Source organism: Quercus lobata, chromosome 8 (assembly GCF_001633185.2).
Source record: "Quercus lobata isolate SW786 chromosome 8, ValleyOak3.0 Primary Assembly, whole genome shotgun sequence".
NCBI lineage: Eukaryota > Viridiplantae > Streptophyta > Magnoliopsida > Fagales > Fagaceae > Quercus > Quercus lobata.
In genome coordinates this window covers 51940912-51958792 of record NC_044911.1, presented here as the reverse complement: position 1 = coordinate 51958792, position 17881 = coordinate 51940912, and the positions used below count along the sequence as shown (strand labels likewise).

The following is a 17881-nucleotide window of genomic DNA, read 5'->3' as shown; positions in this document are numbered from 1 at the left end:
TTAAGAAGCAAATCACCACTAAAAACAAGGTTAGAAACATTAATTCATCAACACATATCATGGTGATTCCATTACACAGAACTCTAAATTGCCAATCCAAATGCAGTAAGGTAAACAATCAAAACAAATGCATTACCAAAAAAAGTAAATAAACAAACAATGCACTCAATGTTAATTGGAAGTGAGAGTGCCCAAGTTCTATTTTTCTTTTGGTAGGAAGAATGAAATTATATAACACTTCATTCTACAAACAGTTTCTCCACTCTACAAGCCAGATGTCCAGTCCACATATCAGAGCATCTCTTTCTTGGTTGGGTTTAGCATAATTGTAAGGCTGTTCGCTCTGTATTTTTTCAGTGCTACATGTATTGATTTGAAAAAATGATCTTAAGACTTCAAACTGCTGTTCTACAAACTGCCAAAGCTGCACACAAAAATACCTTTCCAATATGTACGAGAATTTGGTGGGAGAGGAGAGGAAATGGTTATTCTATCCTGCTGTTTTGATAAATAATAGGAGGGGAAGGAGCTTTCCTTTGTTTGGTTGAAGGGTGAAAATGAGAAGAAATGATATAATTGACAAGAAAGAGTTAAGTGAAAATGTTCCTTTTATTTTTATTAAGTTTAGTGATATGAAGGATAAAAGGGAGAACACAATAATGATCAAACCTTAGTACCAAAATTTTGGGTCAGCTATGGATTCTCAACAGATTAATCATGGTCAGTAACAAGTATTCTTTTTCTACCATTCTATTATATCTGAAGTTGTACTCTCTATTACACCCTTACTTGAAAAAAAAATACATATCCCTTTCCTCCAAGTTCTTCTAATTTTAGTGATATGAAAAATGGACTTTGAAGTGTACTAAACCTCTTCAAATCCCCTCAAATTGCTTCAAATCCTTTCTAGCTCTCCCAAAATATATATCCAAACAACAGAATGGATAACTAACTCCATCCAAACATACCCTTTCAGGTAAAGGTGATAAGAAAATACAGCATGATATACAACAATTCAACAACATGGTAAAACTGGAAATTATAGCATAACCGAACTAACCGAAAGCTTGGGACTGAGTGTGAATCTAAATAAGATTCAGTTAAATTTGCTTCAATTGTTTACTGGGGACAATTTTAAAGTTAATTTTTCAGAAGTATAATATGTTGGGTCTTTTTCTTTTTTGCAAACAGAGGTTCAACCAAAACTTTCCCCGAAAACAAACCAGAAGAGAAAAGTATTTGTTTATGTGGGGCACTGACCTCGGCAGTCTTGGGGACCTCGTCGCAGAAGATCTCGCACTTTATGTCGCCGAGGTTTGTGTGCAGCGTTACCGACTGCAAAACCAAAAAGAAAGAATTTTTTTTTTTTTGAATTTATGAACTGAAGGTGTTCGATGAAATTACACAAAGAGAAAAACTTACCATTGTATTGCGAATCGTGCTTCTTTTCTTGCTTGTTTTGTTTCTTTAGTACGTATTTCTGAAGCGTTTGAGACTTCGAGCTTTACAAATTTGGACGATTTATTTTGGGCTATAGTATAAGAAACCTTCTAGAATGTTAGGCTATGTCGGTTGTCCTCTATTCTCAGCAAACAAAAGGTGTTCATAGGAAAATTCAAAATTTAATAAATATCGTCCTCTTTTGTAAAATTAGACCCGCGCTACTACTGAATTTCATAACGATTCAAGAAAGTTCTAGTTACATCTATAAAATTTTGTGATCTAGGATGTTTTGGACCACATGGTTTTAATTGTAAACTTTGAATTGAACGATTAATGTGTTTGATTTTCACTTGTGTACGTCATTCGTTGGGATCATAATGTTGATAGGATTATATTTTAAAGATTTTTAGTTACATGTTGAAATTGACGGAATCAGTATTAATCAGTATGGATAAGACTTAAGTACAGTAGTTTGGTGTTGTACTTTAGATTCTCCTTTTAAGATTTTGTCATGTAAATTTTTTCTTATGGAATAAAAGTGTATTATTTAGTTAAGTAGTTATATGACTGAATCTTAAAATATAAATTTAAGAAAAAGTACTTAAAATAATGTGCCTAAGTTTTGTCCAAGCAAGATATGCTAATTAATGCTGATGTTCTTGTTCAAATCCCCTTTCCAAATATGTTAGTGTCCTCATGCCACTAATAAGTAATAATTTGTAAGTAATTAATTAAATTTGATGGTAATGGTTTTTGTGGGGCCCAGCAATTCGTGGACCAGGCCCATTTGCCCTTAGAAAGTCCGAGGGCCCAATCCGAGGAGAACTGTGGCCCAAGCTCCATGACGCCGAGTACGGACCAATTTTTGGGAGGCAGCCGAGGACAGTCTAGTCCTCGGCAGGCCCATAATCTGCCCAGAATAAAGGGATAAATTCGTAAGGAAATCCAAAATACCTTGGGGCGATTACCCTAAATACCCTTCTGGATAAGGCCCAATGCCTGGCAGAACCGTACTCTACAACTTTATCAAGTCATCCCCAACAATTCCGGGATTAGACTGATGGGACCAATGTCAGTATTTGTAAAGACTGACCCTACACGTGGACGAAGGACATCGAACGCACACTAGTATAAAAGGAAAAGTAAGTGAATCTAGCAGAGGGAGGCAAAAAGGGAGACTTCATGAGGAAGATCGCCGGAACGATCCATGCACAGAACAGAGAAAGTCCTCCGTTGGACAGCAGGAAAGGACCACAAGGGCCCTCGGATCAAGTCCAAGGATCCCATTCTCAGAGGTGGCAGTATGGCGGGGCTTTAAACGTTTAGGCCCAGTTCATTTTCCACAGGGATCTTTCTGAAATCCAGATCGGACCATCCCCCCGTGACCAAGCCCAAGCTTTTCAAGCCCACTCTCTACAAATCGTATTGTGAGGGATCTCTCCCGCGTGAACCCTAAGATGTCACTGGGCCGCGCAGGAATCGTGTCCCTACAATTGGCGCCGTCTGTGGGAAGCATGCGCGCTTGGCGCAGGTGGCGGTGGAGTCAACTCTCTACTAAGCAAAAATCCACGGAGCTTCCTCCGTCTCCTTTGACGTGCAGCTGTTGTTCCGACATAAACTTCTGCTAGGGGCTACTCCTTGTAGCGCCCATGGCGTGGGTAGCCCTAGGGGCTCTTGGCCTCAAGCCGGCTCTCCCCGCCCTGATCTAGGGGCTTACATCCGAAAAACAAACCAAAAGTTTTGGACAGAACCAAGGCCTTGCATGGTCCACGGACTCAAGCCTGTGGGGAAACCAAACACAAAAAATAAATCTCGTAAGTTTTGGACAGAACCAAGGTCTTGCATGGTCCTCGGACTCAAACCTATTGGGAAACCAAGTACAAGAGATGAAAATCAAAAGTTTTGGACAGAACCAAGGCTTGCATGGCACGGACTCAAGCCTGTGGGGAAACCAAACACAAAAAAATAAATTCTCGTAAGTTTTGGACAGAACCAAGGTCTTGCATGGTCCTCGGACTTAACTATGGGGAACAACAAGTACAAGAGATGAGAAACAAAAGTTTTGGACAGAACAAAGGTCTGCATGTCCTCGGACTCAACCATGGGGAAACCAAGTACAAGAGATGAAAATCAAAGTTTTGGACAGAAGCAAGGCCTTGCATGGTCCACGGACTCAAGCCTGTGGGGAAACCAAACACAAAAAAAATAAGTCTCGAAAGTTTTGGACAGAACCAAGGTCTTGCATGGTCCTCGGACTCAAACCTATGGGGAAACCAAGTACAAGAGATGAAAATCAAAAGTTTTGGACAGAACCAAGGCCTTGCATGGTCCACGGACTCAAGCCTGTGGGGAAACCAAACACAAAAAAAATAATAAATCTCGAAAGTTTTGGACAGAACCAAGGTCTTGCATGGTCCTCGGACTCAAACCTATGGGGAAACCAAGTACAAGAGATGAAAATCAAAAGTTTTGGACAGAACCAAGGCCTTGCATGGTCCACGGACTCAAGCCTGTGGGGAAACCAAACACAAAAAAAATAAATCTCGTAAGTTTTGGACAGAACCAAGGTCTTGCAATGGTCTCACAAACTATGGGGAAAACAAGTACAAGAGATAAAATCAAAGTTTTGGACAGAACCAAGGCCTGCATGTCCACGGACTCAGCTGTGGGGAAACCAACACAAAAAAAATAAATCTCGTAAGTTTGGACAGAACCAAGGTCTTGCATGGTCTCGACTCAAAACTATGGGGAAACCAAGTACAAGATGAAAATCAAAGTTTTGGACAGAACCAAGGCCTTGCATGGTCCACGGACTCAAGCCTGTGGGGAAACCAAACACAAAAAAAATAATCTCGAAAGTTTTGGACAGATTACCAGTCTTTGCATGTCTCGGACTCAAAACTATGGGGAAGACCAAGTACAAGAGATGAAAATCAAAATTTGGACAGAACCAAGGCCTGATGGTCCCGACTCAAGCCTGTGGGGACCACACAAAAAAAATAAATCTCGTAAGTTTTGGACAGAACCAAGGTCTTTGCATGGTCCTCGGACTCAAACCTATGGGGAAACCAAGTACAAGAGATGAAAATCAAAAGTTTTGGACAGAACCAAGCCTTGCATGGTCCACGGACTCAAGCCTGTGGGGAAACCAAACAAAAAAAAAATAAATCTCGTAAGTTTTGGACAGAACCAAGGTCTTGCATGGTCCTCGGACTCAAACCTATGGGGAAACCAAGTACAAGAGATGAAAATCAAAAGTTTTGGACAGAACCAAGGCCTTGCATGGTCCACGGACTCAAGCCTGTGGGGAAACCAAACACAAAAAAAATAAATCTCGTAAGTTTTGGACAGAACCAAGGTCTTGCATGGTCCTCGGACTCAAACCTATGGGGAAACCAAGTACAAGAGATGAAAATCAAAAGTTTTGGACAGAACCAAGGCCTTGCATGGTCCACGGACTCAAGCCTGTGGGGAAACCAAACACAAAAAAAATAAGTCTCGAAAGTTTTGGACAGAACCAAGGTCTTGCATGGTCCTCGGACTCAAACCTATGGGGAAACCAAGTACAAGAGATGAAAATCAAAAGTTTTGGACAGAACCAAGGCCTTGCATGGTCCACGGACTCAAGCCTGTGGGGAAACCAAACACAAAAAAAATAAGTCTCGAAAGTTTTGGACAGAACCAAGGTCTTGCATGGTCCTCGGACTCAAACCTATGGGGAAACCAAGTACAAGAGATGAAAATCAAAAGTTTTGGACAGAACCAAGGCCTTGCATGGTCCACGGACTCAAGCCTGTGGGGAAACCAAACACAAAAAAAATAAGTCTCGAAAGTTTTGGACAGAACCAAGGTCTTGCATGGTCCTCGGACTCAAACCTATGGGGAAACCAAGTACAAGAGATGAAAATCAAAAGTTTTGGACAGAACCAAGGTCTTGTATGGTCCTCGGACTCAAACCTATGATAAAACCAACTACTCGTAAGGAAAAACTACATTACGTAGAATTTGGATTCATCTGAGGAAAGCTCCCCACTCGCCATTGGGTCAGTTCCCAAACTGCGGGGATTCGCAAGTCTGCTCTTAGATCTGCAGCACCAGGGGAATCGATGCGACGTAGGGCAATACGTCACCTGAGAAACAATTTGAGTTCTTTACCCTCCGTCAACTCCTTGGACGGTACTCTCATACTTATCACAGAATATTCAATTGTTATTTTTGCTAGTTTCCTGAGCTAAACCTGCTATGAGTTATCGCCGTAAGGTTTGGTAGTGTTGGTACATTAGAACTGATTGGATTATGTTTCAAAACTTCCTGCTCTAAGTATCATTGAAGAAACAGACACAGGGAGCACACCCTTCCACAAAATAATGTTGCAAAAAGAGTAGTATTCAAAATAAGTAGGCAAAATTTCCTTTCTTATTAGAACAAAGAAACAGTACAGCATACAACAAAAAGCTGAAATCAACTTGTGATAAAACTTGCTACATGATAGAAAGGAAGGTTACAAGGAAGCAAGAGAAGGCCGAGGAGGTAGCACAGACGAGACGTGGGCTACTGCTTCGAGGCCTTGTCCCTTCCCCCATGCTTTCGCATGCCCATAGCTCCGGCAGCAAAGGAGCCCAACTTGAGCCTCACGCCGCAGTGGGGAGGACGCAGGTAGCACAGAGGAGAGGTTGGCTACTGCCTCAAGACCTCGTTTCATCCTCAACGCTTTCACGTGCCCGAAACTCAGGCAGCAAAAGAACCTGACCTCAGGCTAACACCATCTACAAAGAAGATGCAGGGAGCCGAAAGTTGGGAAGCCCCCGCAGAAATTTGCCGGCTGCAAGGTAGACAGTGCTGATGGTGGAAATTCCTTCTTCGGACATACCAAAAATCTGGCATGACCAGAACCTGCTTCGGATTTTGACTAAAAGCGTGGGAAACATCCTCTCCCCTCTGTCATAAGGGAATATTTCTTTGAATCTATGCCTTCGTTGCCCGTATATCACTCTTCTGAGCTTGAGGAGAACGTGGCGCCCTTGCGGCGGAGAGAGTTTTTCTTCCCCGACCCTTGTCTCAAACATGACTTGCTGCGGGAGGAAGCTGAAGGAGGAGACTAAGGAGCTGGTGCCTAGGCAAAGAAACTTGCTCTCTTATTTATTTGAGGAGATAGGGTGGTAGCATTTAATTAGCGCAGCTTCCCGAGGAACGCTACAGACAAAACGTCTCCAGCTCGACTTCCAACAAACCTCTGCAACGACAAGACTAAAGGAGCCTCGTCGAGGTGCACCTCGAACATCGGGACACCCAGAAGTACCGCGTGGCCAAAGGTTATGGAAATATCTCATGACCCGTGGGCCTAGTAAATCCGCGGCCCATGCCCTTGCTACATGATGGCCCACGGACTACGGGCCCCGCCGGGTAATAACTAATGCCGAGGACAACCTCCTGCCCGGCCGCGTACGGGATACCTGAGGAGAGGGAATAAAACAGAACCAAGGCCTTGCATGGTCCTCGGATTCAAGCCTATGGGGAAACCAAGTATAAAAATTATTATTATTACAAGTCATGGACTGAACCAAGGCCTTGCATGGTCCTCGGACTCAAGCCTATGGGGAAACCAAGTATAAAAATTATTATTATTACGAGTTTTGTATAGAATCAAGGCCTTGTATGGTCCTCGGACCCAAACACGGCATCAAGCCTCCAGTTCTCTCCTCGACCAGCATGGGTAATCATTACTTTTCACTGGTCGGCCTTAGTGGGCCAAACACTTATATTAGAGTTATGGCAACATCTTTTTATTATCAAGTATTTTGGTCTTAGTTGTCATCGGTTTAGAGACTTTCTCATTGAGCCGAGCAGCATTTACCAATATACAAAAACATAAACGGAATATGCAAAATGAAATAATAAACACTTTTATTAATATAAGAGATTATTACAATGTACGAAAAAGGGCTCAAACAAGCCTATACAAAAGGAGAACTGCTGAAGCAACGATAACACTCGCAGTACAGAGAAGTAAACAGTTAGGCTTCTTCTAAAACTCATCTTCAAGGTCTCTTCAGTCTCTGCCTCAACATTGCTCATATCATGACAAGAACCTTCTTCGGAAAAGGATGAAGGAGAAGGAAGAAGAATTGAAGGAGAAGGAAATAGTAAAGAAGAAATCAATGAAGAAGATGGAGGAGATGAAGGAGGAAGATGGAGGACATGAGTAAAGAAGGAGGAGAAGAAGAGAGAAGGGACGAAAAGAAAGAAAATGAGCAAAAGAGGGAAAAGGGAAGGCACCAGGACGGAACTGGTGCTGGGAAGACTATAAGAGGAAAGCGGAGGAGGGCACCAAGGAGCAAAAGAGGGAGAAGCAGAAGCACTTAGCCCCTGCCTCAGCCCTGACTCCTAACACGTTGGTGCCATATTAGGTATGCACATGAGGAGCCGGGTGGTGCTGGTCTTGGTTGTTCTCGACTCAGTCGCGCCGAGAGTTCGACACGACGAGTCCCTGCTTCGGATTTTGGCTGAAAGAAAGGCGAGACAGATCTTAAGTCTGCGCCACCCTTGCCCTGATCGAGCCATTTCAAGTTTTATCAGAATATGGTGTCTAGAAGAGGGGCATGATTTCTTCATCATTTGGTGCGATCTCAGAAGAATAGAAGGGAGTTAGTACGAAAGTGATGGCCTCCTGTTTGCCTTCTTATAGGAAGAGCAGAACGGATGGTATTAAATGCATTCAACCTTCCCAAAGAATCTGAAGAAAAAAGAGGCGTCCGTTCCACTTCTCCACCTTATCAAATGAGCCGCTGGATATAAATGAGCCTCATTAAGGGGAATTCATTAAGGGCGCGTCTGGGACATCCAAGCGGAAGGAGCAGATCCCGAGCGGATTAAAAGGAATCCCTCAAAAACCGCCTGACTTCCTGAGAAACCGCTCACATAAATGCGGGATCAAGCTAAATGGGCCATATTAAGGGCCCGGGTTTGCCAAAACCCTCCTTTCCAATCCGGAATTCGGATAGAAGGGTTTTGAGGGGCTATTGTGGGGCCCAGCAATTCGTGGACCAGGCCCATTTGCCCTTAGAAAGTCCGAGGGCCCAATCCGAGGAGAACTGTGGCCCAAGCTCCATGACGCCGAGTACGGACCAATTTTTGGGAGGCAGCCGAGGACAGTCTAGTCCTCGGCAGGCCCATAATCCGCCCAGAATAAAGGGATAAATTCGTAAGGAAATCCAAAATACCTTGGGGCGATTACCCTAAATACCCTTCTGGATAAGGCCCAATGCCTGGCAGAACCGTACTCTACAGCTTTATCAAGTCATCCCCAACAATTCCGGGATTAGACTGATGGGACCAATGTCAGTATTTGTAAAGACTGACCCTACACGTGGACGAAGGACATCGAACGCACACTAGTATAAAAGGAGAAGTAAGTGAATCTAGCAGGGAGGCAAAAAAAGGGAGACTTCATGAGGAAGATCGCCGGAACGATCCATGCACAGAACAGAGAAAGTCCTCCGTTGGACAGCCGGAAAGGACCACAAGGGCCCTCGGATCAAGTCCGAGGATCCCATTCTCAGAGGTGGCAGTATGGCGGGGCTTTAAACGTTTAGGCCCAGTCCATTTTCCACAGGGATCTTTCTGAAATCCAGATCGGACCATCCCCCCGTGACCAAGCCCAAGCTTTTCAAGCCCACTCTCTACAAATCGTATTGTGAGGGATCTCTCCCGCGTGAACCCTAAGATGTCACTGGGCCGCGCAGGAATCGTGTCCCTACAGTTTTTAATATATTAATATTTTTTGGAAGTTTTAAATTAAAATTACATTTTCATATCCTTGTCAATTCAAACCATAAAATGAAATTGCGGTTGTATATAATAGTTACATATGTTGAAATAACTGTGGGATGTCGTTTAGCAAAAAAAAAAAATTTGTGGGATGTCATTTTATTTTAAGTATATCCCTTAAATTCTCCGAAAAGAAAAAAGTCTCATTAAACATTTTTTTTCTTTTCTTTTGTACATGATTTTATTTGAAATTTTAAAAAATATAGGATTTACTTTGAAATGTGATACCCTACACTGTTTAGATTTAGAGAGTTTAAATGATAGTCCAATAGTAATAACATAACTTATATTGCCCCATATTTATGGTTTGAATCTTAGATCTCCATCTTTCACTATATATATATATAAAGGATTTAATTAGCATGTATGAGTTGTGTATTGAGACTTACATCAAGCATAAGGTTGAAATGAGCTATACATAAGCATAGTCCTTATTGCAACTTGGCTTGTCATTTTTGGTGTGTATCGGTAGTTAGGCAACACTTTCATCGGGTCGTGACAAAATGACAAGGCAAATCGGTTGGATTGGATCATATTGTGTGTATGTGATGCAGATTAACTTTTAACAAAAGGTTGGTTGTTCAAAATAAGGAAAAAGTTTGGCTCAATTTGAGCCAAACATGTTTGAGCCGCTTAAACATGTTTGAAGTTATTTAGCTCCAACATATTATATGACAATTGAAGATACCATACAAGTGTGTAGTTTTAGTTACATAACTTTTTTAATGAGTCATGTGACTTGTTTAAATAATATATATCGATAGTTTTATAATTCACCATATAATGAGTCGTAAAAGGTAATTTTTTTTTAGAAATAAACACACACACAAGAAAGAGAGAAATGAGTTCTAAACTTCAAACATATTTGAAGCAGCTTTTAGATTTATTATGCAAGGGTCCAGCAGTTTGCATCTGCCTTTTGCTAAAAACTGATTCATTTTTAATTACTCCAATCCAGTGAAGTAAGCTAAATCTCTTAAATGCTGATTCATTTTACTATGGATATATTCGACTGATTTAGAGGGTCACTTGGCCACTTCAAGTACCATATTTTATTAGATTTTGAATTCCGGATTGTGATAGGATTGTATGCCGATAAATGGCATGTGAAATAAGCTTGTTTTTGTGGGTTACGCTTCCCTGTGCTACTTATATCAATTCGCTACGATTCTGCTTCCTTGTACAAGGTGTAGCCCACTCGGAGTGGGAAATGACACCTTTTGGTCCTTGGGTGCTGGCAGTTGCAACCTTTGCTTCAATGGAGTTATTCCCAGTTGTGTTTTTGCCGACTTCACCTATGTGGGTGGCTGCAATGGCTTTGTGGCGGCTATGGAATTGGATTCCTGTTACTTATAGCTGGAGTTGCTGTGGCCATGCGGCTCATTAATTCATTGGCTCTCGTTTCCTTACCAAAAATCAGGCACATTCATTTTGAATCAGTTGTTGACCCAAGGATAGCTGAAAGAATATCAAAAGCAAGCTTCCACCAGAAAAGGCTGGTAAAGGAAATCGGTTACATCAATTTCAAGCTCTCATCATGATCAGAATTCCATTTACATGTTATATTCAATATGTGGCTTTCACTGCAGATGCTAAATATAGTCCTTACTTATTGAGGTCATTGGCAGGGTGGCACTGGATTCTTTAAGAAAAAAGAACCTGCGGAAAGGATAAAAGAATTCTAACACGAAAATTTTCTTCCTACAAACATATAAGCTGTTTTTGCATCTTCAACTGCTTTACACAAAGAATGAGACAAGATTACACGTAATAGAAGCTATATGTTATTCATCCTCAAGGATCTCTCTGTAATAGAAGCTATATATTATTCATCCTCAAGGATCTCCCTGTGTACGTGCATGCATGAGGTGCTGCAGTACTTGTAGTTATATCTATGAAAAGGAACTATACCAGCCAACGAAGTATTACAACAGGAGCAGTTAATGTCACCAGCTAACCCACTTTTCGGTAGTGAAGTGCTTGGTACAATTGGGGCACTTCTACCTTGATCATTGAGGGCTGCAGCTGCGGCTATTCTCCTCTCAGCAGCAGCTGCTCTCTTTTCCCTCTCAGTGGCCAGTGCCCTTTTCAGTTCCTCCTGATTCAGACACGCCAAAAAAAAAAGCAATCAAGATGGTTGTCATCGAGATTGAATAGTCAAAGATGGTGAATGTAGCAGGAGAAGGGAGATAAAGTTAGGTAATATTAGTTTCAAACAAACAATGAACAGTGCACTGCCCCAGCAAGCACCTGCACCTATTAAAAAACCTAAGTAAACAAGAAAGAAAAGCCTTTTTTTATATCATTGTAAAAGCACTAGCATGAGTCCCTAAAATCAAACTCAAAATTTTGCCTTTGAGAAACTTATATATATATATATATAAAAGAAAGGGCAATGGGAATTTTCTTTAACTGATATTCTACTGATTTAGAATAAATTAATGTGAGATAGGGCCTGGTTAACTAGGCAAAAAATATGATGATGATAACAACCACCACAACAACAACAGCAAAAATAATATGATCTATAATTCTAACCTCTTTTGAGATCTGTGAACCACTGCTAGGTTGGGAATTTTTGAGACTAGAAGTTGAAGTAGACCCTTGATTCTCCGCAGTTTTTGAAGTATTTTGAGTTAGGGCAGCCTGAGCCTGCATATTCACACCAGGATGACATTGAAGACACGTGACAATGGAACTAGAGAGGTGTACATTTATTAAGAAAAGGAGGAACATTACAAAGTAGTTGTGGTGTGACACACAAATAACCTCAGTTAACAACATACTTAAGTAGTTTACTAATAAAAGTTTTCTCAACAATACCATTTTTAAAGGACTCCAGAAAAAAAAAAAAAAAAAACCCATTGTCCCAACAAACCTTATTAGAACATAGCATCGATCCTTTTTTTTTTAATTTAAATTTTGGTTGGTTCCAAAACATCTTATCCTCATTGTCCTGACAAACCTTAGTAGAATATAGCTCTAAAAGAAAGCAAATCAAAAATTCTAATTCCCATGAAAGCTATGATTAGACCAGTCCTCTCTCTCTCTCCCATCATTTCTCCTTCTCCCCTTCACTCTTGAATCAGAACCCTATCAAAAGCAATGTGAAAGAGGACAGGATAATCATCTTTTAACAAAATATCACCACACCAAAGATCATGCCAAAACTGAATTCATGTGCCATCTCCCACCCACAAACCCAATAATTTGGAAAGAAGCCCCAAACCTTTTAATATTCTTCCAAAAACTAACACTAATAATCTAATTACTAACTCTATGTACAATTGTAATTCAAACTATAATTTACAAATGCTAAAATTTAGTTACTGGAAGGTGACTCCACACAGCCACTTCCTTCTTTTTGCTAAAAACTACAATGAAATACAGTACAAAAAGCAACAGAAGAAAACCAAGTGGAATCACATCACTTCGAATTTTATACTATTAATTCCATGTTAAACCTAGATTTAATTCTGATAGGTATAAACAGGAGCACAAATGCTAAAGGCTAATAAATCCCCCATTATAATTTTTTCATAATATATCAGAACAAAAACTGCACACTATGCACCTGAACCTTCTTTTCTTTTGCTTTACGTAATTTCTTCAATTCTTTTGCTCTTGCTTTCCTCTTTGCATCTTTTTCTGCCTGAAAAACCACAAAAGAAGGAAAACCATCAATCTTTCATGTTATGCATTAACTTGAATCGTCATAAAGCTAGATAAAGAAATCAAGGTAGAATGCATCACTATTGACAAAGACAGGTTAGTTGAGCAAACCATTGAATACGTAAATAAACATCGCAGGCAGCAAGTTTTTAAGTAAACATCACTGCTAATAAGTTAATGTGTAAATTCCTGACACAATTACTTGAACCCCTGGAACCCTACTTTTTTTTTAATGATTTTTGACACAGACCTAAGGTTTGTTCTTCATCTGTTTTAAAACTGTACAAACTAACATAGGATATCTGTGTTGCCAAATACAACAAGGAACAACCACCAAAATCCCAACTTTGTAGTCTTTTCCTCTGTTTCTATACAGTTCTCAAAAACTTTGGTTAGACAGATATGTGAATTTTTCAAAATATATTTGAGAAATGGCACCCAAGAAATAACTTCAACAAATAACCATGACAATTGATGCATGTAGTAAGAAGTCATTTAACTCTCATTTTAAGCCACTGCACTGAAACATCACAGTTGACAGAATAAAAAAAATTGCGTACCTGCTTAGCAGCTTGAGATTCCTCCATTTCTTTTGTCAATGCACTAGGCACTTTAGCAACATCCCAATCCCACTTATCAAGGTTTGAGGCCATAAACCTTCTAAAAGCATTCCTGACTTCCTTCTCACTTGCCAGCATATACGGGGTGCGTCCTCTTTCATCCTTGCAGCAAGGATCAAGACCCTGTTCTAGGAGTTCCAAAACCTTATGAACATCGCCAGATTGTGCTGCTTCATGCAGAGGAGTTGATCTACCTAGAAGTTCGATCTCACTCTCACTTGATCTAGATAGTTCATCAGATTTTTTGTAACTTGAACAAACATCAGCATTATCCCCAGCACCCAAGTTGTTACCCACGTCTTCTTTGCTGGAGCCTGGGCTGCCATTATTTATCATACTCATACTTGAACCTGAGTCCTCTTTGATGTTCGGTTCCTTCTCATCTAATTCATTGACAACTTGTGTCAATTGATTATATAAACGCTTGGCTTCCTTTAAGGTAGGCCTCCTAACAGTCAATGCAACATTTCGAACAACGCAATGCTGATGGCTAAAATATGGGTTTACCCCATTAAAGAGAAGTTGACGGTTGTTTGATGGAGCATAAATGAAAACGCAAGAGGAAGCATCAAAATAAGGCTTCCAAGCAGCAAGTAATTCTTGAATATCCTGGAATATGCATGAAAGAAGAATTCGTCAACCTTAGAAGAGATTTAAAATACATAAATATAAATATATATATGTATATATATAATAGCCTAATCTCCTTTATTAGGAGAACCGGGTACAAATCCCCCACCCATTGTTGTAACTATCAAATTAACCAAAAAAAAAAAAAACATATAATAGATACAAACATGCATTCTAGCAGATATGTGTCCATGGTTCCAACTTAAACTTCAGCGCTTTACAGCTAAGGCAATATAATTTAAGTTATCAATAAGAATGGTCATTGAAGTTAAAGATATGTTAGAAGAGTAAATTCACCACAAAGTTTCACAAATTCGAGGTCAAAATAATATTGGGATCATAAAAAAACTATCACTGACACGGATAGAAAATGTATTCTTAAGAGATGTTTATATGCACAATGGAAACTTCTAGCAATGAATTGTTAGTGTCAAGTCATTTGAACTGATAAATATAAAACAGAATACTACAATGCACTTCACCATTATGATAACATCAAAACTCAAACAATTAAGACAGCTATAGCAAACAAATTTAGCATTGAATACCTTCTTCAAAGCAAGTTCGTTATATCGACGAAGAGAAGCCCCAGCAGAATGCACACTCTTGCCACTAGCATCTTTTGATGATTGTTTCTTTCCAGATTTGGCCCTTACAACATATCTACATGACAGCAGAGGGGGAAAAATCAACTATCCATTCATCATATTTTTTTTAGGGAGGGGGAGAGAGAGAGAGAGTGTGTGTAACAGCGGACTTTTACAATGTCTTGGGGTACCAATTTCTCCATGTAGACATAAAATGTTTAAACAATTATACACAACAACTATTATGCAAGCTTTTTTTCCCCCTAATTGGTAAGTTACACACACCTACACCGTCCACCCATTTGCACAGAAGGAGGTGCAATTTAAAGCTCATTGGGAACTAAATAACTTCATTTCCTCTCTTAGAGCCTCATTAACTTAAACCAGAACAGAATAAATGAGATAGATTATAATTTTTTATCCTGAATTTGCCAAGAAGTGTCCCACTTTGTTAGTTACCCAAATCAGATAGTAAACACAAGCAGAAACAACGTACAGCTGTAAAGCCAAATTTTGCCTATAAAAGAAAAATGTAATTGCAAGACAACCATATAATGAAAACCAAAATCTAGAGATAGCATTCTAGAAACGCCTTGAGGCAAGCCTCAAGGCCAGGGATTCCTGAAGAAGCCATTATAAGACTCATCCCATGTGCGCATAAAGGAAATAAGCTTCATACAAGACTCTGATCTAAAATTAATGTAACATGACACAGATTAAACAATTACAATATTTAGGAGGAAAAGCTTGTTTTAAAGAAAAATTTCCAAAAGGCATGTGGTGTTTAAATCTCAGAGCTTGCCTTGAAGTGTGACTAATGATGATGCCTCAAGAATCAAAGCTAATTTGTAGAGTTCCTCCACAAAGCTTAGGGAACATTCAACTTGTGCATGAGCCTCAGATGTCTCATGCACACACTCCATACAGTAAGGCAAGTCTGACACTGAGAACAGTGTTCTATCCTCCATTTGTGGCAGGGGAGAAGCAAAAAAGCAAAGATGAAAACATTTTTTTATTGGTAAGTTACACACACACAATAGGTGACATCAGTCTCCACCCATTCTAATGGGAGAAGAAAGTGCCAACCATTTGAGATAAAGGGCATTGGTTCAAAGATAAAAACATTAATGAAAATCTTTCTATTACCACTATTTAGTTCATTCAAAGAAGGAAATATTCTAACCTGTGGAATGTTTTGTGAGCAACGACCTTATTACCATCAAAGACGCAGCCAGCAAAGTGCCCACCGCTTGCAAGCAACACAATTCTCAAATGGGTATTATCCCTCGGTTCATGAATCAAACTTTTCAGTCTCTCAATCACTTCGTTCTCTCTTAAGCATGGCATGTACCCACCAATATCTTCTCCTATATCACTTTCATAAGAAATATTTTCAGATTCATTCATAAGTAAACTCTTCCAAACCGAAACTCTCTCTCTCGTATTAAGCTGGATAGATAGCTTTTGCTTAAAGTTTTCATTTGCCCCCTTGTGCAAATCACTGTTGGGGCCAACTCCCTTCTCAGCTTCATCCTCCGATCCAGATATACTTGATACATCATACTCTTTGAAAGAGTCAGATGTCAACTCATCAAAGTCTTCCTCCCTCACAATTTTCTTTCCAGCAACGCTAAGCTTCACCTAAGGTCACATATAACCAAGTATATGCTTTGAATAAGCATTCAAAAAACAAAACAAAACAAAACAAAACAAAACTTTAATCAACATATCCCCAATTCCACTGACCTAAAATACTAGGGTTGCATTTGGATTTGAGGATTTCAAATCAAGGAATTTGAAGAACAATTGTTACTATAAATTGCTTGGTATAAATTTAACATATGATGAAGTGAGTTTTAGAAATTGGTCAAAGAAAAATACTAGTGATGTTATGGATTTAAACTGACATCTTAAACCTAGTAATTTCAAATCCACATATTAATAAAGCTCGATCTCCTCATAAATTTCATCAATAAAAAAAATCTATCATTCCATACTTTATTCAAGTTATTAAAACCACATATTGAAATCCAAATCCTTTTCTTTCAATTCCTTAATCCAAAGGAACCATAGGTGTTTTTCTTTCTTCAAAAGATTTCAAAGCATATAAATCAAACATTTTTCTCTGATCCTTAGCTGATTTTTTGACTTAGTTCAAAAAATAACAGTTATGAAAGAGTATAAAGGTACTGTTTGTTCTAGCATTAAAAGCAAGTCCTTTTGGACTCCAAAATCAATGAAAACTCTTTAGAGAAAACAATGGTTAATAAAAATTGGGTTTTTTTTTTCACAAAATTGAGATTACACAATACCATATACAATCCAGAACATACCTGACCCAAACAATTTGTCCCAATTCAATTGAAGCGAACCAAAAAAAGCAATCAATCAATGAGAAATTTAAAAGCTGAGTAATTTAGATGGTTATTACATTGAATCTGTGAATGTCGGACTTGAAGTGCGAGCGCTGGTCTTGGAGGGACTCGAACTCAGCCTTGCAGGTATTGCAGGTCAATCTAGGTACTACTACGGCGACGTTTTGGGAGGCATTCTCGTCCTTTATAGGGTCTTCTATAGTTTCGGCGGCGGCGGCGGAGATTTTGGTGTTATCGAGGGACTCGGAGATTGAAGCTATAGAAGAGTGTAGAGATGAGAGGACGCGGCAGGAATCGAAGAATTGTGGTGGGAGGTCGAATATAGAACGGTGTCGTTTCTCTTGCTGATGGTTGTTCGTGTTCCTGTCAGTGGTGGCGGTGGAAAGAGGAACGGTCGCCATAATCGTCGATTTTTTGGATTCTGTGAGTTTCGTTAAGTTTAGAGGATGTGTACTAAACTAAAACCGCATGACTACTGTTCGTGGTAATACCGTAAATAGTCTAGTTTTTTAATTAAAAAAAAAAAAAAATTTGGTAGTCTGATTAACCATTTTCCAAAAAAAATATAAATAAAAACTAAAAGATAGAATAAAATCACATGTAAATCTTTAGGGTTCGTTTGGTTGGGAGGATGAAAAATTGAGAGGATAGAAAATAGAGGGAGGATGAAAAAGTGGGAGGATAGAAAAATTTTTAGTTTTCCTCATTTGTCTTTGGTTGAAAAGGT

General features: G+C 39.6%; 1 protein-coding gene across 2 annotated transcripts; it reads right to left on the bottom strand.

Moving 5' to 3' along the window:
- Nucleotides 1-10739: 10739 nt before the first annotated feature.
- On the bottom strand, nucleotides 10740-17607 carry LOC115957503 (ankyrin repeat and zinc finger domain-containing protein 1). 2 transcript variants are annotated; one of them, XM_031075758.1, is made up of 7 exons: nucleotides 17211-17607; nucleotides 15963-16420; nucleotides 14741-14855; nucleotides 13503-14171; nucleotides 12845-12922; nucleotides 11809-11922; nucleotides 10740-11368 (listed from the first exon to the last, which is right to left on the bottom strand). In XM_031075758.1, exons 1-7 carry the CDS (start codon nucleotides 17553-17555, stop codon nucleotides 11096-11098), a joined length of 2052 nt encoding a protein of 683 aa, XP_030931618.1. In that variant the 5' UTR covers nucleotides 17556-17607; the 3' UTR covers nucleotides 10740-11095. The 2 variants fall into 2 exon arrangements, with proteins under 2 accessions (XP_030931618.1, XP_030931619.1); XM_031075759.1 differs by having other exon boundaries at nucleotides 12851-12922.
- Nucleotides 17608-17881: the final 274 nt, after the last annotated feature.